This window comes from Manis javanica, chromosome 8 (genome assembly GCF_040802235.1).
Source record: "Manis javanica isolate MJ-LG chromosome 8, MJ_LKY, whole genome shotgun sequence".
Classification (NCBI taxonomy): domain Eukaryota; kingdom Metazoa; phylum Chordata; class Mammalia; order Pholidota; family Manidae; genus Manis; species Manis javanica.
The window spans coordinates 37,565,872-37,589,081 of record NC_133163.1 but is presented as its reverse complement, the minus strand read 5'-3'; the positions used below and the strand labels follow the sequence as shown (position 1 = coordinate 37,589,081).

Genomic DNA, 23,210 nt, shown 5'->3' with positions numbered 1-23,210 from the left:
AAATGGAATAATTACTTATTTTCAGGAACCACAATTTCTAAATTGAGTGTGATGACTAGTACTGATTGATAATTAATGGTTGAGCGCTTTGCACCTTCTAAGCCCTCAATACATAAAATAATTGATTGGTATGTCATTTATGAAATACAGAGTAACATTTACAAAGCAGTTATACAGGCAATATGTGAGTGGGATAGCTACCAGCATCTAAAGGCTCTAAAGAAATAGAAAATAAGCAATAATAACCCATACCTTCTCTGTGTCAATGCCTTTTGACATGGACCATGTTGACACAATATAATCCATGACTCGTTCACTAAGGCCTTTGGGGACCTGATAGAGTTTCAGAAAGTCCCGTACATTATTCAGCATCTCATGGTATCGGTTGGTGTTGGCATACATTTGCTGGAAAATTGTGGTAACATTTCCAAAAATAGTTGCATAAAGAAGAGCTGCAAGAGAGGAAATTATGAAAATAAAACAAATATCCCAATTCAAAAAGTAATATGAATATTGGCCAAGTCAATGAATCATTTGACAGAGATGTCTCCCTAAACTATAGGGTCTAATGCATGTTAACCCCTGAGAAGAGAGCATGGATTTGGTGTTGCTCTGTAAATGTACATTCAGTACAATAAACATAATTTTATGAGCATGCAGCACTCTAGTCAATGTGGCAAAACATGAGAGTAGCTAATAGATTTTGTAAAGAACTAAATGTTCCAAAGTTATAACTTGCCTAAGAAATTCTAGCCTTATGACTAAAAGTTATCCTCCAGCCTTGTCTTCCCAAAGGAAGCCTAATCAATTTAAATTTCCTGGGATTGATGATCCAGTTTATGAATGCATGCTCTTTCTTATTGCTTGCTTCTTCCAGCTTCTATAATATATCCCTGCTTATGAATATTTTTGACAGAATATCAGAAATAAAAGGAATGGAGACAAATTACAGTGCTCCATTTTTATAAGATTCTGAAGTGAAATGGGTTAGAAATAACAGCTAAAATAAAACTTCAGGAGTACCTGAAATTTCAGTTATTAAACTCATGTCAGTATCCCAGTGTTACAAGTTTTTTTATTATATCATTTTAACTAAGCATAAAGCCAATTTGCAAACTATTGTTATTTATTGACAGGGACCTGTAGATAAATGGACAGGGTTTTTTAGTGCCCTTGACTGCTACTCCCTCCTTCAACCTATAATTTACCAAATCTTTTCATTCCAGATCTGGTCAGGCTACCAAAGTTGACCTGATCTTATAAAAGCTTTTAAAGGCAATGAGTTCAACCCAAATTCAGCATATCCCCTATCACACACCACTCACCCTATTCTGTCCTTTTAGTATCATTCCTTTGTTACTAGAAAGCTCTTTTGAAAAGGAGGTAGTACTTTATGCCCTTTAATATTTGGTAAACACAACGTTTAGTGACCGCATATATTGCATAAGCATTTCACAAATAAGTGGAATATCAGACAATGATCACTTCCATTCTATATCCTCCAAGCATTTGAAAAATGATTCCTCTAAATAAAGAGTGGGCAGTTTCATTTTCCTGTTTCATTGACTGAATCCCATTTGATGGAAGTGGTATAAAATCGAGCTAGTGAAGAACTTAGTGTATTTTCAGGAAAACATTTGGTTTTTTTTAAGAATAATTGTTCTTTGAATATAACAAATTATAATTTCATAACAAAAAGCTATGTATTTATAAGCATTTACCCAGTTAAAGCTGAGTATGAAGAATATATTGCTGATATTTCTCAACTGGGTGTTTAAAACTTTGAATATTTATACTTAAAAACAAAAATAATGTGAACAAATTAATGGTAGAAGAATCATATAACATGAAACATTGTGCTTTCAGAAAAGATAAAGATAATTTATGGTTTTAAAATAATGAGAGCTTTAGAAGTTAACGAAATAATGTTTGAATAGTGTCCAGCTATTTTAAGTCATCAATAAATAAAATAAATATCACAGAACTACCTATTATTTTGACATGTCTAATTTGTCTGGCTCCTTGAGGTGCTTGCAATATGTTATATTTAACTAAATATATAAATATAAATATATAAAGTATCCTACTACTACCTTTTAGTTTAACAAATCATCACACATTTCACTTTTTGGAGTACATTGAAGATGCACACATTCTGCTCATATAAAAAGTTAATACACTAACATATGAATAAAACTGCCAATGTATTAAAAGTCTGCAACATTAGCAAATGGAAAGTATAATCAATACCCATTTATTTGGCATATGACAAAGTTACCCACTTCTGCCTCCCATTTTCATGTGAGTTGGTGTCCTAAATAAGGTCATAACTTAAAGACAGATGTTCAATTCTACATATATACATTTTTTAATTTCTTTACTTTGAAATAAGTTGGAAAAATTATGCAAATAGTTCACATGTACCCAACATGCAGCTTCTCTCAATGATGGCATCTTATACAACTACAGTAACTTTTCAAAATCAGGAAATTGACCATGGCACAACACAATCAAATAAACTATAGACCTTATTCATATTTCACAAGGTTTTTATATATACTCATTTCTCATGTATACAATTTTATAAAATTTTCATATGGACAGATCTGTACGTCTATGTATATATCTATGATATATGTACATTTTAAAAAAGAGAAACACTTCTTCCTTAAAATTATTCTCAACACTTAGGACTAGTATACATTTCAAAAAATTTAGTGAAAGCAAGTATATTCCACATCAAGCAACAACACTATTTCCCTCTGTAGTCTGGGTTCCCAGGAAAAATGGGCACATCTTTAATGAGAGAGGCCCTGGGACATAACAATGATGGGGACATAACAATCTCAGTAGAAACCACATCATTGCCACTAACTCCCAAAGTAATACTTCTTTCCTGAATTGCAGGCACACATATTTCTTGGAAGTCTAATAGCCTTTCAAGTCAAACATTTCCAAAAAAAAGAACTCTTAATTTACAACGCCCTCTCTCCAACCACCAAATGTACTTTTCAACTCAGTAAATTGCAAAGCCACACCGAGTTGCTGAGACAAAAAACTACAAAGTCCTCCTTCAACTCACTCTTCAGTTCATCCCCTACATCTAAGCCATCAACAATTCCTGTTGGTTCCACCATCAAAATAAAACCTCAATTCAACCACTTCTCACTACCTCTACCAGCATCCTTGCAAAGTCTTTAAGAGTACATGCTTTCCCACTTAATAGCTGTGTGCCTTTGGGCCAGTAACTAAACTTGTCTAGGCTTCCATTTCCTCACTTATAACTTTAAAATTACACTAGAATTCTTTACAAAGAGTGTGTTAAATGAGATAACTCATAGACAACAGTTAAAACGTCCAACAGGGAGTAAACATCCATGAAAGGTTATGCATTACTGTCCTCAATATCATCAAAATACCTTCCAAACTTTCCCACAGCAGAAAAATGAGATGATCTTGGCCCTCCTCTATTTTAAACCTTTCCCATCACACTTAGACTTAAATCCAACATAGTCATGGTCCCAGCCCACATATAATCAGAGTGCTGCCTCCCTCACTGATCACTGATCCCAAGTCTTCCCTCATGTTCTCTGTGCCAGTTGGAGCTTCTTGATGCTACTCAAACATTCTAAATTATTGACTCTTCAGGGCCCCTTCACTAAATGTTTCTTCTGCCTACAACACACTTCTCTAAGATCTTCATGTGGTCTATTTCCTCTCCCCATTCAGGTCTCTGCTCAAAACCCAGCTCATCACAGAGGTCTTCCCTAACTACCTAGTCATAGTTCAAAAGATTGAATGATGCCAATATAACTAATTACAGATTTCATTATTCAGTCAGCATTGGTGAATTTAGTAGATATTTATTGAACACCTATTATATACCAGTGCCTACACTAGCCACTAGGAATATGGTGATAAATAAAATGACAGATAAAACCCCTGCTTTCAAGTAGTATCCACTACTTCTTACTGAGAAGTATTAGTCTTCAGTTCTCCCAAATCACATTCTTTGAAAGAAGGCTAATGATCTTTTCCAGTACATAGTTTATAAAAATTGACAAATGTATAGCCATTCCAAGTATATGAATTAAACAGCTTATTTCTCATGGTTAAACAGTTTTCAGAGTCAAACAAAAAAATCTATGTTCAGCTAACTAATTGTAACTCAGCCTCTACTCTTATGAGTTGCTCACGAAAACAGGTAAGGATGATATCCAGGTCTCTCCAGGAGTGTTCTCTAGTCACTTCATTTTGTTTGCGTCTTAGGGCAAGCTGCATCCATTCATCTCATTAGTGATTTGTACTTTTTAGATTTTTGTGGCTATTCATGATGACATCCAACATTTACCTCTCCTAATTATCATCCTTTTATAAATCTTGGCAAGTTAGCAATGGCTTTAGGCTGAGTACCTTAAATATTGATAAGCGAGGATGCATTTCTGGTAATTATTAATGCCATGTAGATGATTCAGCTATTTCCCTTCCTATTTGCATTCACTAAAGTCCACCCTTACTAATATTATTTAAGATATGAAAGGAAAATGTTCCATCAATATATGATTATATGTGTTGCTCACAGCCTGTTAAAATATCTGGTATTATGCCAGTTGGCCTTAGAATAAAGTGAACAAGTTTATGTTCAGAAACCTCTAGTTTCAAGGTCTTTCTCTCCTCCCAGCTCTCTCACAATGGTTCCTTGTCTCTCTGGATGCCCCATACGTATAGGCACCCTCCAGGCATTGACTATGAGCCAGACATTTTCTTCTTCCCAGTCTTCACTATCTATGCTCCATCCTATCTAGCACCCAAACTATGCCAATTATCCCATTAGAAACTGATCTCATTAATTACTTTATGTTAGGTTCTAAATATTGAAAACCAGTTAATGTACTATCCCTCTCAGGGATGTTGGAATTTTGAAGGGGGAATTCCAGGTAATATAATGAGTTACTTGAATCATTATTTGTATTAACTGTTAACTAGTAAGATAAATTTAGACAGAATAAGGGATAATATTTAGAACTTAACAAATTACGGCATAATATTTGATAGGTTTCACCAGCATACAGCTGATCCATGATTGTCGTAACAACTGACTATGTTAAAATGTTCTCAATGGGAATGATGTCCTTATTATTTCCTACATACTCCAAAGAATCACTTAATTTTAGGAAATTAATCATAAATCTATGTTGATCAATATGTAAATCAACGATGAAGAAAGGGAGGGAGAAGAATGAATGGAATGATGTAGATGACTGTTAATTCAAAAGAACTGTAAGACAACATAAAGTAAAAACAAAGAATTAAAGGATCAAAATAGCTTGATTTAACCTTTAACTTTCTCTGATAGTTATGCTATCTTTATGCTAAGTAAATACATTTTCTTTATTCTTTAATTGAGCACAATTCATTTGGACTTCAAATAAAATTAGTACACTGACTATATAACTATAGAAGTTTTTGTAACTTTGATAAAGACTAGCTGGGAAATACCGAATAATGTTTGTGAAATAAAAGGAACCATAGTAACAGATGCTAAATGAATACTGACCTCATCATCCCAGACTCATTTATTTTGAGTCCAACAAAAGTTCCCAAAATACATCAACTGTCAGGCAACCAGAAAAAAACAAAGATTAAAATGGTATGTCATATTTAGAGGCCCCCAGCTCCCTCCTAGCACCCATCTCCTCCCTATTTTTTATACACCTACTACTACCCTGAACCCCTCCATCCAGGGACCTACCTGGTTGCATAGGACTTCACAACCTTCTGGTTGGTTCAGTTGCCCAGCTGATACAAAGACTAGTGAGGTCACTTAAAAAAAAAAAAAAACACTTTGGAGGGAGCTGTCTTAGGTGCTGAACACAGTCTCAAGCAAGGGCGCTGTGAGCTATGCCAGCCTTGGAGCACAGATCTCTCTTCTGCATGTTTCTCAGGAATACTAAAACCAGCTTAGAAAGAAGCAGAGGCAGGAGGAATGTGAGACTGTAGAAAATAAAAAGGCACATAGGTAGAGACTGCTGGTGATGCACAATCACTCAGAGATGCCAGAAGGGAAAGGAGATACCTTTATTTTGACATTATTTTTTGAAAATCATAGTTACTAAGACTAAAACTTCAGCTGAGAATGAATTACTAAAGGAAAATAATTTATGTTCATACCAGGTGATGCAAAACTGGGTAAGGGTCAGCAAAAACAGAAGGAGCAGAACACCAACTTGGAAAATATAACATGATGGAGCTGTTTTTTACAATTAGAAGATACTATTTATTTTTATTTTGTGTGTAAAGTAAAAATTGCTACTTTTATTGTTTCAAGAAACAACTGAAAGAATATTTCATAAGTTTCTTAGCTGATAAGACATGCTTTGATACTTGCATTTTATTTCCACCTCTGTTAAAAAAAATACATTTCTCCTCTATCATCTCCATTCAAAACACATTTACAGAGTTCAATTATGATCTGATCTGATGAAAAGATGATAATTACATACATTGTATTTGCAGGATATTTATAAACTCTTATACTGTATCTTTTTCTAAAAAAATATTTAAAACACAAAATGAAACCACAATGGTTAGATTCAAATACTGTAGCAGTGCTGTGATTTAATACAGAGATTTTCCTATGCCCTCAAATAATAAAATGCAAAAGTTGGCCCTAATCCACCTAGTTGTAAGTCTAGCTTTATCCATACAGGAAAAAAAAATGAGAAAATACAGCATGGTTACAGAATGGCTTCACTTAAGTGAAAAATGGAATTTATTTATAGCTGTTTTTATTTATTCTGTACTAAACACACACTTTAATTGCTTTTCAGTAGCCTTTGCTTTTCAGTAATGATAACTGCAAGTCATTTTTCTAACTTTTAGTACCAGAATATACATGAAAAAAAGCAAAATGTAGAGAATGACATTAAATCACTTTTTCTATAGATGTATAAAGTGAATGTTACTATTATGCTTACATTAATATGGAAACACTAAACATGATACTTGAAATAACACTAAAATGTCTTTTTGCCAAAACGCAAGTATTACTGATCCAAGATCCAAAGAGTTAAGTGGCACTGCTAATCACATAAATTAACTGTTGGGGCTCCTAAGAAGAGTACCTGTGGGACAGCCAAGAGCTTCTTAGTTACTCTGAAAAAAATGGTGTTACACCTATCTGCTTGCTGACCCTCAGTATAATACATTCTTGCTTCCAAAACATTGTTCTTACAGTTTCCTTGTGGTGGATTTCAAAATATAACCACAGTTGTTTCCTCTCCTGGTTTGTGCATCTTTTTGCAATGGGACTTCATTGCTTCTCACCAAAAGGTGGAATCGATTTCCTTTATCTGGGCTGGCTTTGTGATTTCCATGATAGACTGTAGCAGAGTTGATAGTGTATAATTTCTAAAGCTATCCCTTAAGGGGACTTGTATGCTCTGTTTTGATTTATGGGTACACACAGAAACATGACTAGAAGGATATCTGCAAAATGTTAACAGTTGTTGTATTTGAGTAATACGATTTGTGGTGATTTCTATGTTCTTTAAACATTTCAGCTTTTTATTTTTTCGCAATAAGCATGCATCAACTTAATAAAAAGAATAAGTTACCTGTGACAAGAACAAGATCTCTCTTCTCTCTCCCTCTCTCTTCACAATGACTCCTTCATAACTTACATTCTCAGGAGCCAGACTGCATCTGTCCAGTTTCATGTGCTCTGGCTCCAAGGCCAAAATTAGAGTATTTGGTTCCAGAGTGAAAGTCAGGACAATAGCTGGAAGTGGAGAGCAATTATTCTACTTATACTAAAAATTTACACGTGTGTAGCAAGATTAGTTCTTCCAAAGAAGATGAAGTAAAGGGCACTGAATCCACTTTCTCATGGTAAACAACTAGAGAATTTGACACAAAATATATGGAAGAAAAGTTTTTGGAGATCAGAAAACAGAAAAGCATGGAACTGTGTACTTGAAAGAAAAGGAATTTACAAAGATAGCCCTGCAATTGCAACAATTCAATACCTGGTGGTATTTTCCAGGATGCAGTATACAGATGAGAAATTAAAAGAGAGCCCAATGAAGGAAAGATTGGAGTTTTTGGAGGCCAAGTTACCTAATCTCTGCAAGACAGAATTTGCAAGATGAAGTCTACACCTAGAGAGACCTGGAGATTTAAATAAAGCCCTTCCCACCCTTCCCGTGTTTTAGCTTAGTACTGATTTGTGTATCAAGAGATAAAACTGCATGAGGCCAGAGAAAGAACCACAGAAAGAAGTTGGTGGAAGATCTCCTCACACTAGTAAGGAAAATTTTCAGTTTATAATATGTAAAGTGAAAAGACATAGTAATACACAAAGCATCAGTTAGAATAATCAGAAAGCTACTTGGTCAGAATGAGATTACCAAATGAATAAAACACATTGGTCCCAGGACCAAATGCTTCTCTCTACCTGTGCTACCAAATCTTAAAAGCAAGCCTTGAGAAGGAAAACAGGACATTTAAAAGAGCCACATGAAACTTCCATAGAAAAGAACTGCAATATCTGAAAAAAAAATACACTAAGGCAACTGAGAGCAATTTAGATACTAAAGAAAAAACTAAGTGAATGTGAAACATAGAAACTTTTGAAAATGAAGGACAGCAAAACAGTTTCAACAAAGAATAGAGCATCAGTGATCAATGAAATATAAAATGTATGGGCAATTAAAGAAATTCAATTCAAGAAAAAGGAGAGAAAAAGGGGATTATAAATATATAAAAATTAATGGCTGAAATGTTCCCAAATTTGTTGGTAAAATCACAGTTCAAAGAAGTTCAATAAATCCAAAGAGAATAACACCAAAGAATCCTATCAAGTCATGTTTAATCAAATTACAAAAAAAATCACTGATAATGAGAAAATTTTTAAAAGCCAACCGGAAGAAAAAACAACATTGCACAGGAGAAAAAATTAAAATAACAAAAGTTCTTTGTCAGAAAATATTGTAAGTAAAAAGACAATAAAGAGACACCCAAAAAGTAAATTAATTTTATAAAACAGAATTCTTTATCTAGTAAAAATATCCTTAAAAAGAGAAGGTGAGGGGAATTGGATTAAAGATGGTGGCATGAGAGGAGAGACACAGGTTTCCCCCTAAAACTGGATACAATTAGAAAATTTAATTGGCCCAACTAATCCTGAGAGAGCAACAGGAAAGAGGATGGCATCAGACTGCACACACCTGGAGAAAAGAGCAGACCTCAGCGAATGGGGTAACGCACCAGAGATAAGCCCCTCCCCCACCCCAGCTCACTGGAGAGAGGAAGACAAACAGAGCAGGGAGGGAGTGGAAGGCTTGGGACTGCTGAGTACCTAGCTCCGGAGATCTGCTCTGGGAGCACAAACCTACATTTCATGGTGCTTTCATGAGACTCGCATGACTACCGGGTTGGAAAGTTAATACAGTCAGAGTTCCTGGGGAAAATGGGATTCCAGCTGCTTGTGGAAAGCAGGGATCCATAACTGGCTGCTCTGGGAAAAAGCTTGTACCTGTGTGCCTGGCCCACTGGCTCAGGCAGTGGAGACAGAAACAGCAGCCGGGAAGCGGGGAACAGCTCTTTCCTCCACGTAGGCACCAGTACTGCTCCCCTGTGACCCCCGAAATTGCTTTAGGGGCTCAGCAGCTCCAGAATAGAGCTTCAGGACACTAGAGGGCACCATATACAAACATGATACACCAAAGGAACCTTGTCCAGAGTAAAATTGTTAATACAACTCCCGAGAAAGATTTAAATGATATGGACCTCCTGACTCTTCCTGAAAGGGAGTTCAAAATAAAAATCATCAACATTCTAATGTAGGTATGGAAAGACATCCAAGAACTCAGGAATGAATTCAGGTCAGAGATCCAATCATTGAGGTGCACGATGAAGGGTATTAAAAGCAGGTTGGATACCGTGGAGGAGACAATAAATGAAATAGAAACAAGAGAAGAGGAATACAAAGAAGCTGAGGCACAGAGAGAAAAAGGATCTCTAAGAATGAAAGAATATTGAGAGAATTGTGTGACCAATCCAAGCGTAACAATATTCGCATCATAGGGATACCAGAAGAAGAAGAGAGAGAGAAAGGGACAGAAAGTGTCTTTGAGGAGGTCATTGCTGAAAACTTCCCGAATCTGGGGAAGGACATAGTCTCTCAGGCCATGGAGATCCACAGATCTCCCAACACAAGGGACCCAAGGAAGACAACACCAAGACACATAGTAATTAAAATGGGAAAGATCAAGGATAAGGACAGACTGCTAAAAGCAGCCAGAGAAATAAGATCACATACAAAGGAAAGCCCATCAGGCTAACATCAGACTTCTCAGTAGAAACCCTACAGGCCAGAAGGGAGTGGCATGATGTATTTAATGCCATGAAGCAGAAGGGCCAAAAACCAAGATTACTTTACCCGGCAAGATTATCATTTAAATTTTTGTAAAAATTTTATTTTGGTATCATTAATCTACAATTACATGAAAGACATTATGTTTACAAGGCTCCCCCCTTCAACAAGTCCCCTGCACATCCTCGTTCACAGTCACTGTCCATCAACATAATAAAATGCTGTAAAATCACTTGTCAACAAGTTCACAGTCACTGTCCATCAACATAGAAAGATGCTGTAAAATCCCTACTTGTCTTCTCTGTGTTGCACAGCCCTCCCTGTGACCCCCCAACACTATACATGCTCATCGTAATGCCCCCTTTCTTTTTTTCCCACCCTTCCCAATCGTTCTCCCCAGGCCCTTTCCCTTTGGTAACTGTTAGGCCATTCTTGGGTTCTGTGAGTCTGCTGCTGTTTTGTTCCTTCAGTTTTATTCTGTTCTTATACTCCACATATGAGTTAAATCATTTGGTACTTGTCTTTCTCTGCCTGGCTTATTTCACTGAGCATAATACCCTCTAGCTCCAACCATGTTGTTGCAAATGGTAGGATCTGTTTTTTTCTTATGGCTGAGTAATATTCCATTGTGTATATGTACCACATCTTCTTTATCCATTCATCTACTGATGGACATTTAGGTTGCTTCCATATATTGGCTATTGTAAGTAGTGAATGATAAACATAGGGGTGCATCTGTCTTTTTCAAACTGGAGTGCTGCATTCTTGGGGAAAATTCCTATAAGTGGAATTCCTGGGTCAAATGCTATTTCTATTTTGAGCATTTTGAGGAACCTCCATACTGCTTTCCACAATGGCTGAACTAATTTATATTCCCACCAGCAGTGTAGGAGGATTCCCCTTTCTCCACAACCTCGCGAACATTTGTTGTTGTTTGTCTTTTGGATGGTAGCCATCCTTACTGGTGTGAGATGATATCTCTTTGTGGTTTTAATTTGCATTTCTCTGGTGACAAGCGATGTGGAGCATCTTTTCATGTGTCTGTTGGCCACCTGAATTTCTTCTTTAGGTAACTGTCTATTCAGCTCCTCTGCCCATTTTTTAATTGGATTATTTGCTTTTTGTTTGTGGAGGTGAGTGAGCTCTTTATATATTTTAGATGTCAACCCTTTATCAGAACTGTCATTTATGAATATATTCTCCCATACTGTAGGATACCTTTTTGTTATATTGATGGTGTCCTTTGCTGTACAGAAGCTTTTCAGCTTGATATAGTTCCATTTGTTCATTTTTGCCTTTGTTTCCCTTGCCTGGGGAGATATGTTCAAGAAGAGGTCACTCATGTTTATGTCTAAGAGATTTTTGCCTATTTTTTTTCTAATAGTTTTATGGTTTCATGACTTACATTCAAGTCTTTGACAAATTTCGAATTTACTTTTGTGTATGGGGTTAGACAGTGATCCAGTTTCATTCTCTTACATGTAGTTGTCCATTTTTTTCAGCACCATCTGTTGAAGAGACTGTCATTTCCCCATTGTATGTCCATGGCCCCTTATCAAAAATTAGTTGACCATATATGCTTGGGTTAATGTTTGGAGTCTCTATTCTGTTCCATTGGTCTGTGGCTCTGTTCTTGTGCCAGTACCAAACTGTCTTGATTACTGTGGCTTTGTAGTAGAGCTTGAAGTTGGGGAGTGAGATCCCCTCCCCACTTTATTCCTCCTTCTGAGGATTGCTTTAGCTATTCACGGTCTTTGGTGTTTCCATATGAATTTCTGAACTATTTGTTCCAGTTCATTGAAGAATGCTGTTGGTAGTTTGATAGGGATTGCATCGAATCTGTATATTGCTTTGGGCAGGATGGCCATTTTGATGATATTAATTCTTCCTAGCCAGGAGCATAGGATGAGTTTCCATTTGTTAGTAACCTCTTTAATTTCTCTTAAAAGTGTCTTACAGTTTTCAGGGTATAGGTCTTTCACTTCCTTCTTTAGGTTCATTCCTAGGTACTTTATTCTTTTTGATGCTATTGTGAATGGAATTGTCTTCTTGATTTCTCTTTCTATTAGTTTATTGTTAGTGTATAGGAAAGGCACAGATTTCTGTGTGTTAATTTTGTATCCTGCAACTTTGCTGAATTCCGAAATTAGCTCTAGAAGTTTTGGAGTGGAGTCTTCAGGGTTTTTTATGTACAATATAATGTCATCTGCAAATAGTGACAGTTCAACCTCTTCTTTACCAATCTGGATTCCTTGTATTTCTTTGTTTTGTCTAATTGCTGTGGCTAGGACCTCCAGTACTATGTTGAATAACAGTGGGGAGAGTGGGCATCCCTGTCTTGTTTCCGATCTCAGAGGAAAAGCTTTCAGCTCCTCGCTGTTCAGTATGATGTTGTCTGTGGGTTTATTAAATATGGCCTTAATTATGTTGAGGTACTTGCCCTTTATACCCATTTTGTTCAGAGTTTTTATCGTGAATGGATGTTGAATTTTGTCGAATGCTTTTTCAGCATCTATAGAGATGATCATGTAGTTTTTGTCCTTTTTGTTGATGTGGTGGATGATGTTGATGGATTTTCAAATGTTGTACCATCCTTGCATCCCTGGGGTGAATCCCACTTGGTCATGGTGTATGATCCTTTTGATGTATTTTTGAATTCGGTTTGCTAATATTTTGTTGAGTATTTTTGCATCTACATTCATCAGGGATATTGGTCTGTAGTTTTCTTTTTTGGTGGGGTCTTTGCCTGGTTTTGGTATTAGGGTGATGTTGGCTTCATAGAATGAGTTTGGGAGTATTCCCTCCTCTTCTATTTTTTGGAAAACTTTAAGGAGAATGGGAATTTTATCTTCTCTGTATGTCTGATAAAATTCTGAGGTATATCTATCTGGCTCGGGGGTTTTGTTCTTTGGTAGTTTTTTGATCACCGCTTCAATTTCATTGCTGGTAATTGGTCTGTTTAGATTTTCTGTTTCTTTCTGGGTCAGTCTTGGAAGGTTGTATTTTTCTAGGTAGTTGTCCATTTCTCCTAGGTTTCCCAGCTTGTTAGCATATAGGTTTTCATACTACTCTCTAATAATTCTTGGTATTTCTGTGGGGTCCACTGTGATTTTTCCTTTCTCGTTTCTGATTCTGTTGATTTGTGTTGACTCTCTTTTCCTCTGAATAGTCTGGCTAGAGGCTTATCTATTTTGTTGATTTTCTCAAAGAATCAGCTCTTGGTTTCATTGATTTTTGCTATTGTTTTATTCTTCTCAATTTTATTTATTTCTTCTCTGATCTTTATTATGTCCCTCCTTCCGCTGCCCTTAGGCCTCATTTGTTCTTCTTTTTCCAATTTCAATAATTGTGACATTAGACCATTCATTTGGGATTGTAATTCACTCTTTAAATATGCCTGGATTGCTATATACTTTCCTCTTAAGACTGCTTTTGCTGTATCCCTCAGTAGTTGGGGCTTTGTGTTGTTGTTGTCATTTGTTTCCATATACTGATGGATACCCATTTTGATTTGGTCACTGATGCATTGATTATTTAGGAGCGTGTTGTTAAGCTTCCATGTGTTTGTGAGCCTTTTTGCTTTCTTTGTACAGTTTATTTCTTTTATGCCTTTATGGTCTGAAAAGTTGGTTGGTAGGATATCAATCTTCTGGAATTTACTGAGGCTCTTTTTGTGGCCTAGTATTTGGTCTATTCTGGAGAATGTTCCATGTGCACTTGAGAAGAATGTGTATCCTGTTGCTTTTGGATGTAGAGTTCTGTAGATTTCTATTAGGTCCATCTGTTCTAGTGTGTTGTTCAGTGCCTCTGTGTCCTTACCTATTTTCTGTCTGGTGGATCTGTAATTTGGAGTGAGTGGTGGGTTGAAGTCTCCCAGAATGAATGCATTGCATTCTATTTTCTCCTTTAACTCTGTTAGTATTTGTTACACATATGTTGTTGCTCCTGTGTTGGGTGCATATATATTTATAATGGACTGAGCCATTTATCATTATGTAATGTCCTTCTTTATCTCTTGTTACTTTATTTATTTTGAAGTCTATTTTGTCTGATACTAGTACTGCAACAGCTGCTTTTTTCTCCCTATTGTTTGCATGAAATATCTTTTTCCATACCTTGACTTTTAGTCTGTGCATGTCTTTGGGTTTGAGGTGAGTCTCTTGTAAGCAGCATATAGATGGGTCTTGCTTTTTTATCCATTCTATTACTCTGTGTCTTTTGATTGGTGCATTCAGTCCATTTACATTTAAGGTGAGTATGTACTTATTGCCATTGCAGGCTTTAAGTTTGTGGTTACCAAATGTTCAAGTTTAGCTTCTTTACTATCTTTCTGTCTAACTTAACTTGCTTATTGAGCTATTATAAACACGGTCTTATGATTCTTTATTTCTCTCCCTTCTTATTCCTCCTCCTACCTTCTTCATATGTTGGGTGTTTCATTCTGTGCTCTTTTTAGGAGTGCTCCCATTTAGAGCAGTCCCTGTAAGATGCCCTGTAGAGGTGGTTTGTGGGAGGCAAATTCCCTCAACTTTTGCTTGTCTGGGAATTGTTTAATCCCTCCTTCATACTTAAATGATAATCGTGCTGGATACAGTATTCTTGGTTCGAGGCCCTTCTTTTTCATTGCATTAAGTATATCATGCCATTCTCTTCTGGCCTGTAGGGTTTCTGTTGAGAAGTCTGATGATAGCCAATGGGTTGTCCTTTGTAGGTGACCTTTTTTTTCTCTCTGGTTTCCCTTAATACTTTGTCTTTGTCTTTGATCTTTGCCATTTTAATTATTATGCATCTTGGTGTTGCCCTCCTTGGGTCCCTTGTCATGAGAGTTCTGTGTACCTCTGTGGTCTGAGAGGCCATTTCCTCCCCTAGTCTGGGGAAGTTTTCAGCAATTATTTCTTCAAAGACACTTTCTATCCCTTTTTCTCTCTCTTCTACTTCTGGTACGCCTATAATGTGGATATTGTTCCATTTTGATTGGTCACTCAGTTCTCTTGAAATTCTTTCATTCCTGGAGATCCTTTTTTCTCTCTCTGCATCGGTTTCTCTGCATTCCTGTTCTCTGTTTTCTAGTCCATTAATGGTCTCTTGCATCTCGTCCTTTCTGTTTTGAAGTCCTTCCAGAGCTTGTTTTATTTCTGTATTCTCCTTCCTTAGTTCTTGCATATTTCTCCACAAGTCCATCAGCATGGTTATGACTTTTGTTTTGAATTCTTTTTCAGGAAGACTGGTTAAATCTATCTCCCCAGGTTCCTTCTCAGGGCACGATGTAGAAGATGTTGAAGCTGTCTGGGTTAGTCTTGTCTGTATGAAATTTTTTTGCCTTTTCATGTTAATAGGTGCAATGGTGAGCTATTGACTTTCTGTCAGCTGGGAGAGCCAAGGCTTTCCACTTGCTCCTGGCCTTTCTTTACTGGGACAACTGCAACCCCTAGTGGCTTGTGTTGGGCAATTGCGTGTAGACTGGGTCTCTGTATCTTGCCTGGCCAGTATGGAGGAAGCTCCCTTGCTATGAGCGTGGCCAGCCTCAGGCTGCTACTCTGCTATGGCGGGGCCCCGGAGGGATAATTTTCAAAGGATTATTTGGCTGTTTACCTCCGTGTGGGGTCTCAGAGCTGTTGCACAGGGGGTTAGTGTGCCCAGAGTTCCCTGGAATTTCCAGCTGCTGGACTCTGACCCAGGATGCTTCCATCCAGCTGTGGGATCTCTGTCCCTTTGAGACTTTCAAAACACACTCGCTTTTCTTTATCCCAAAGGCGCCAGCTACAGGACCTGCTCACAGGTCTTACTGTCCTGCTCCCCTAGTATCCAGGACCCCACACATGCACTGTGTCTGTGCTCTGGTGTGGATGGCTGGGGCTGGGTGACTAGCAGTCCTGGGCTCCCTCTCCCTCCCCGCTCCAACTCCTCTCCTCCCGCCGGGAGCTGGGCTGAGGGTCACTTGGGTCCTGCTGGACCAGGGTTTGTATCTTACCCCTTTCACCAGGCGCTGGGTTCTTGCAGGTGTGGATGTAGTCCGGTTGTTGTCCTGTGTCTTCTGGTCTCTCTTTTAGGATTAGTTGTATTTGTTGTATTTTCAAAAATATATATATTTTTGGGAGGAGATTCCCACTGTCATACTCATGGCACCATCTTGGATCTGCCTCTTCCGATTATCATTTAAATTTGAAGGAGGGATTAAACAATTTCCAGATAAGCAAAAGCTGAGAGAATTTACCTCCCACAAACCATCTCTACAGTCTATTTTGGAAGGACTGCTATAGATGGAAGTGTTCCTAAGGTTGAATATCTGTCACCAGAGGTAATAAAATCACAGTGAAGAAAGTAGAGCAGCTAATTATGAAGCAAATTCAAAATTAAAATAACTATCCTCAAAGGCAATCAAGGGATAGACAAAAAGTACAGAATTTGATACCTAATATATAAAGAATGAAAGAGGAAGAAAAAGGAGGAGAATTATAGAAAAGTACCTTTAGATTGTGTTTGTAACAGCATACTAAGTGAGTTAAGTTAGACTCTTAGAGAGTAAGGAAAGTAACCTGAACATTTGGTAACCATGAATCTAAAGCCTGAAATAGCAATAAGTACATACCTATTGATAATCACCCTAAATGTAAATGGACTGAATGCACCAATCAAAAGACATAGACTCACTGCATGGATAAAAGAGCAAAACCCATCTGTATGCTGCTTACAAGAGACTCACCTCAAACCCAAAGACATGCACAGACTAAAAGTCAAGGGATGGAAAAAGATATTTCATGCAAACAATAGGGAGAAAAAAGCAGCTGTTGCAGTACTAGTATCAGACAAAATAGACTTCAAAACAAAGAAAGTAACAAGAGATAAAGAAGGACATTACATAATGATAAAGGGCTCAGTCCAAAAAGAGGATATACCATTATAAATGTTTATGCACCCAACACAGGAGCACCAGCATATATGAAACAAATACTAACAGAACTAAAGGAGGAAATAGAATGCAATGCATTCATTTTAGGAGACTTCAACACACCACTCACTCCAAAGGACATATCCACCAGATAGAAAATAAGACACAGAGGCACTGAACAACACACTAGAACAGATGGACCTAATAGACATCTATAGAACTCTACACCCAAAAGCTACAGGATACACATTCTTCTCAAGTGCACATGGAACATTCTCCAGAATAGACCACATACTAGGTCACAAAAAGAGCCTCAGTAAATTCTAAAAGTTTAAAATCCTACCAAACAACTTTTCAGACCACAAAGGTATAAAACTAGAAATAAATTGTACAAAGAAAGCAAAAAGGCTCACAAACACATGGAGGCTTAACAACATACTTATAAATAGTCAATGGATCAATGACCAAATTAAAATGGAGATCCAGCAATATATGGAAATAAATGACAACAACAACACAAAGCCCAACTTCTTTGGGATGCAGCGAAAGAAGTCTTAAGAGGAAAGTATATAGCGATGCAGGCACATTTGAAGAAGGAAGAACAATCCCAAATGAATAGTCTAACATCACAATTATCGAAACTGGAAAAAGAAGAACAAATAAGGCCTAAAGTCAGCAGAAGGAGGGACATAATAAAGATCAGAGAAGAAATAAACAAAATTGAGAAGAATAAAACAAAAGAAAAAAATCAATGAAACCAAGATCTGGTTCTTTGAGAAAATAAAGAAAATAGATAAGCGTCTAGCCAGACTATTCAGAGGAAAAGAGAATCAACAAACATCAATAGAATCAGAAATGAGAAAGGGAAAATTACGACAGCCCCGACAAAAATACAAAGAATTATGAGAGACTACTATGAAAACCTATATGCTAAGAAGCTGGAAAACCTAGAAGAAATGGACAACTTCCTAGAAAAATACAACCTTCCAAGACTGACCCAGAAAGAAACAGAAAATCTAAACAGACCAATTACCAGCAACGAAATTAAAGTACTGATCAAAAACTACCCAAGAATAAAACCCCCGAGCCAGATGGATATACTTCAGAATTTTATCAGACATACAGAGAAGATACAATTCCCATTCTCCTTAAAGTTTTCCAAAAAACAGAAGAGGAGGGAATACTCACAAACTCATTCTATGAAGCCAACATCACCCTAATACCAAAACCAGGCAAAGACCCCACCAAAAAAGAAAACTACAGACCAATATCCCTGATGAATGTAGATGCAAAAATACTCAACAAAATATTAGCAAACCGAATTCAAAAATACATCAAAAGGACCATACACAATGACCAAGTGGGATTCATCCCAGGGATGCAAGGATGGTACAACATTCAAAAATCCATCCCATCAACATCGTACCACATCAACAAAAAGCAGGACAAAAACCACATCATCATCTCCATAGATGCTGAAAAAGCATTCAACAAAATTCAACATCCATTCATGATAAAATCTCTCAGCAAAATGGGTATAGAGGGCAAGTGCCTCAACATAATAAAGGCCATACATGATAAACCCACAGCCAACATCATACTGAACAGCCAAAAGCTGAAAGCTTTTCCTCTGAGATTGGGGAACAAGACAGGGCTGCCCACTCTCTTCACTCTTATTCAACACAGTACTGGATGTCCTAGCCACGGCAATTAGACAAAACAAAGAAATACAAGGAATCCAAATTGGTAACGAAGAAGTTAAACTGTCACTATTTGCAGATGACATGATATTGTACATAAAAACCCTAAAGACTCCACTCCAAAACTATTGGAACTGCTATCGGAATTCAGCAAAGTTGCAGGAAACAAAATTAACACTCAGAAATCTGTGGCTTTCCTATACACTAACAATGAACCAATAGAAAGAGAAATCAGGAAAACAATTCCATTCACCAATGCATCAAAAAGAATAAAACACTTAGGAAGAAACCTTACCAAGGAAGTTAAAGACCTATACCATGAAAACTAAAAGACACTCTAAGGAGAAATTAAAGAAGACACTAACAAATGGAAACTCATCCCATGCTCTTGGCTAGGAAGAATTAAAATTGTCAAAATGGCCATCCTGCCCAAAGTAATATACAGATTTGATTCAATCCCTATCAAATTAGTAACAACATTCTTCAACAAACTAGAATAAATAGTTCAAAAATTCATATGGAAACACCAAAGACCCTGAATAGCCAAAACAATCCTGAGAAGGAAGAATAAAGTTGGGGGGATCTCGCTCCCCAACTTCAAGCTCTACTACAAAGCCACAGTAATCAAGACAGTTTGGTACTGGCACAAAAACAGAGCCATAGATCAGTGGAACAGAATAGAGACCCCAGACATTAACCCAAACAGTTATGGTCAATGAGTATATGATAAAGGAGCCATGGACATACAATGGGGAAATGACAGTCTCTTCAACAGTTGGTGCTGGCAAAACTGGAGAGCTACATGTAAGGGAATGAAACTGGATCACTGTCTAGCCCCATACACAAAAGTAAATTCAAAATGGATCAAAGACCTGAATGTAAGTCATGAAACCATAAAACTCTTAGAACAAAACATAGGCAAAAATGTCTTAGACATAAACATGAGTGACTTCTTCATGAACATATCTCCCCAGGCAAGGGAAACAAAACCAAAAATGAACAAGTGGGACTATATCAAGCTGAAAAGCTTCTGTACAGCAAAGGACACCATCAATAGAACAAAAAGGTACCCTACAGTATGGGAGAATATATTCATAAATGACAGATCTGATAAAGGGTTGACATCTAAAATATATAAAGAGCTCATGCACCTCAACAAACAAAAAGCAAATAATCCAATTAAAAAATGGGCAGAGGAGCTGAACAGACAGTTCTCCAGAGAAGAAATACAGATGGCCAACAGGCACATGAAAAGATGCTCCGCATCGCTTGTCATCAGAGAAATGCAAATTAAAACCACAATGAGATATCACCTCACCCCAGTAAGGATCGCCAACATCCAAAAGACAAACAGCAACAAATGTTGGCGAGGTTGCAGAGAAAGGGGAACCCTCCTACACTGCTGGTGGTAATGTAAATTAGTCCAACCATTGTAGAAAGCAGTATGGAGGTTCCTCAAAAAGCTCAAAATAGAAATACCATTTGACCCAGGAATTCCATTTCCAGGAATTTACCCTAAGAATGCAGTAGTCCAGTTTGTAAAAGACAGGTGCACCCCTGTGTTTCTTGCAGCACTATTTACAATAGCCAATATATGGAAGCAACCTAAATGTCCATCAGTAGATGAATGGATAAAGAAGATGTGGTACATATACACAATGGAATATTATTCAGCCATAAGAAAAAAACAAATACTACCATTTGCAACAACATGGATGGAGCTAGAGGGTATTATGCTCAGTGAAATAAGCCAGGCAGAGAAAGACAAGTACCAAATGATTTCACTCATATGTGGAGTATAAGAACAAAGAAAAACTGAAGGAACAAAACAGCAGCAGAATTACAGAACCCAAGAATGGACTAACGGTTACCAAAAGGAAAGGGACTGGATAGGAGGAGTGGGAAGGGAGGGATAAGGGCAGGGAAAAAGAAAGGGGGGCCTTACAATTAGCATGTATTATGGGGGGGCATAGGGAAGGATGTGCAATGCAGAGTAGATGAGTAGTGAGTCTACAGCATCTTACTATGCTGATGAACAGTTACTGTAATGGGGTTTGTCAGGGGGGACTTGGTGAAGGGGGTAGTCTAGTAACCATAATGTTCTTCGTGTATTTGTAGATGAATGATAATAAAATGAATTTTTTAAAAAAAGAGAAGGTGAAATATTTTTTAGACAAATATTGATAAAAAATCATTGTCAGTATACCTAGTATAAGATATGGTAAAAGATGTTTCTCAGGAAGAAGAAAAATGATATCAGATGGAAATTTGGATCTGTAAAAGGACTCAAGAGAGTCAGAAAGTTTAAATCTCTTAAAGGGCAATTAGGTTATTTCCCAGGTGACATATTCATTAAAGTCATTAAGAAACCCAAGATGATAATGGTGAATTCAATGGTATATGAGTGAATATAGAAGACATTTTCTCGGATTTAACTTCTTTAGAAGTTAAATATTTAAGGCAAAAAAAACAGATGACAACATATTTTGAGTTTTGTAACATACATAGAAATAAAATATACGACACCAACAGTGGAGAGGATGAAGCAGAGAAAGGGAAGTGCATTGTTGTAAGGGCCATAAGGGTACATGAAGTGGGAAAATATTTTTTCACAGTAGAGTATCACCATCAAAGGGAGAGAGATATAGAGGTAAAAATAGAGATGATGGGGGTGTGAAGAATCAAACAGTGAAGAAAAGAATGAATCATTGAAAACTCACTTAATACAAATAGTAGCAGGTAAAGAGAAAAAACAGACCAGAAATCAGATGGAACAAATAAGAAGCAAATGGCAAAATAATAGCTTTTAATCCAACCATATCTATAATTATAACAAATGTAACTGATTTAAACCCTCAAGATAAAAACCAGGGATTGTCACAGGGAATTTTTTAAAAGACCCAACTATAGAAACCCACCTTAATTTTGTATACATAGATGGGGTAAAAGTAAATGGATAGAAAAACTAACTCCCATTATGAAAAATTGGAGTTTCCTAACCTTGAGATTCCTTGCCTGTCATAAAACATATCATGTGTCCAGGCATCATATGGCTTTGTGGCAACTGAGGCTTAGGGAATGAGAACAAATGCTGATATTCTGGTTACTGCTGCACACCTTTGTCTTTGATCCAGAAGTTTTATATTTTGCCAGCAACCATGAAACTATGTCAGGCTCATTTGTTAGCTTACAAAAAAGGTAAAAATAGGATAAGAAGTAGGGAAAATTTTCAAACTCTTCACAGTTCCTGACAGGATACACTTCCAGTTGTCCCATAACTGGAGATTGGTTTCAGTGCGAGGCCTCCGTTTCTCCCCAGGTGGGCCTTCTCATCTGCCTGAGTGTCCTTGCAACATGGCAGCTGGTTTCACTGAGAAAGAATGATCCAAAGGAGATAGAAAACCAAGTAGAAACTAACCTTTTTATGACCTAACCTCGGAAATCAAGTAGTATAATTCTGTAGTATTCTTATGCATTAAAAGCTAGTTAGAAAATTGAACCAACACTGAAGTAGAGAGGAATTAAAGATTCCCTGTTGAAGGAGGAATGTCAAAGAATTTCTGGAATTTATAAACCACCATGTAGTATGATTCCACTTCTATGAAGTTCTAGAAAAGACAAATCTATAATGACAGAAACTCTTCAGTGGTTGGAAGTGACCAGAGGTGGGGCATAAGGATTGATTGCTAAAACAAGGGAACTTTGTGAGGGGAATGTTCTATATCATGCTTCTCATGTTCATTGCCTAATAAAACTGCACTTAAAATGGAAAAAAAAAAAAAGAGAAAGTTACCTGTATTTTTTATAATAGTAGAACTATAAATCTCTACTATAACATATTCATGAAAGTCATTAAGAAACCCAAGATGGTAATGGTGATAGCAAACCATTACATAGTGCTTATTATGAGCCTTATCATTGAATTCACACAATCACCCTGTTACTCTTTTATCCTCATTGTAGATACGTAAGAAAACAAATATAAGAAATTAATCTTCCTCAAAGTCAGATCCGAGATTCTGTCTCATCAACTACAACATCTAACACCCTTATCAGCTTTAAGATTGATATTGCAAATAATAATCATTCTGTCCCACAGCAGACCTCTTGTAGCCAGTGTTAGTTGTTTACTAACCAAAATTTATCTGACCAAAAGTTCTTAGGTCTCAAAGAATTAAGCAGAATATCAAAGAATTAAGTAGGCCCAGGGTCTAGATTATAGACTAAATTGAAACAGGATGCACCC

The 23,210-nt window shown here is 37.0% G+C and overlaps 1 protein-coding gene across 1 annotated transcript in view; it reads right to left on the bottom strand.

The window, feature by feature from the left end:
* Positions 1–23,210, bottom strand: part of KCNH5 (potassium voltage-gated channel subfamily H member 5) — a 320,361-nt gene that overhangs the window by 116,150 nt on the left and 181,001 nt on the right. Inside the window, exon 8 of the mRNA XM_037006649.2 lies at positions 253–452. Coding sequence (XP_036862544.1) covers positions 253–452 — 200 coding nt within the window. The remainder of the gene's footprint in view (positions 1–252; positions 453–23,210) is intronic.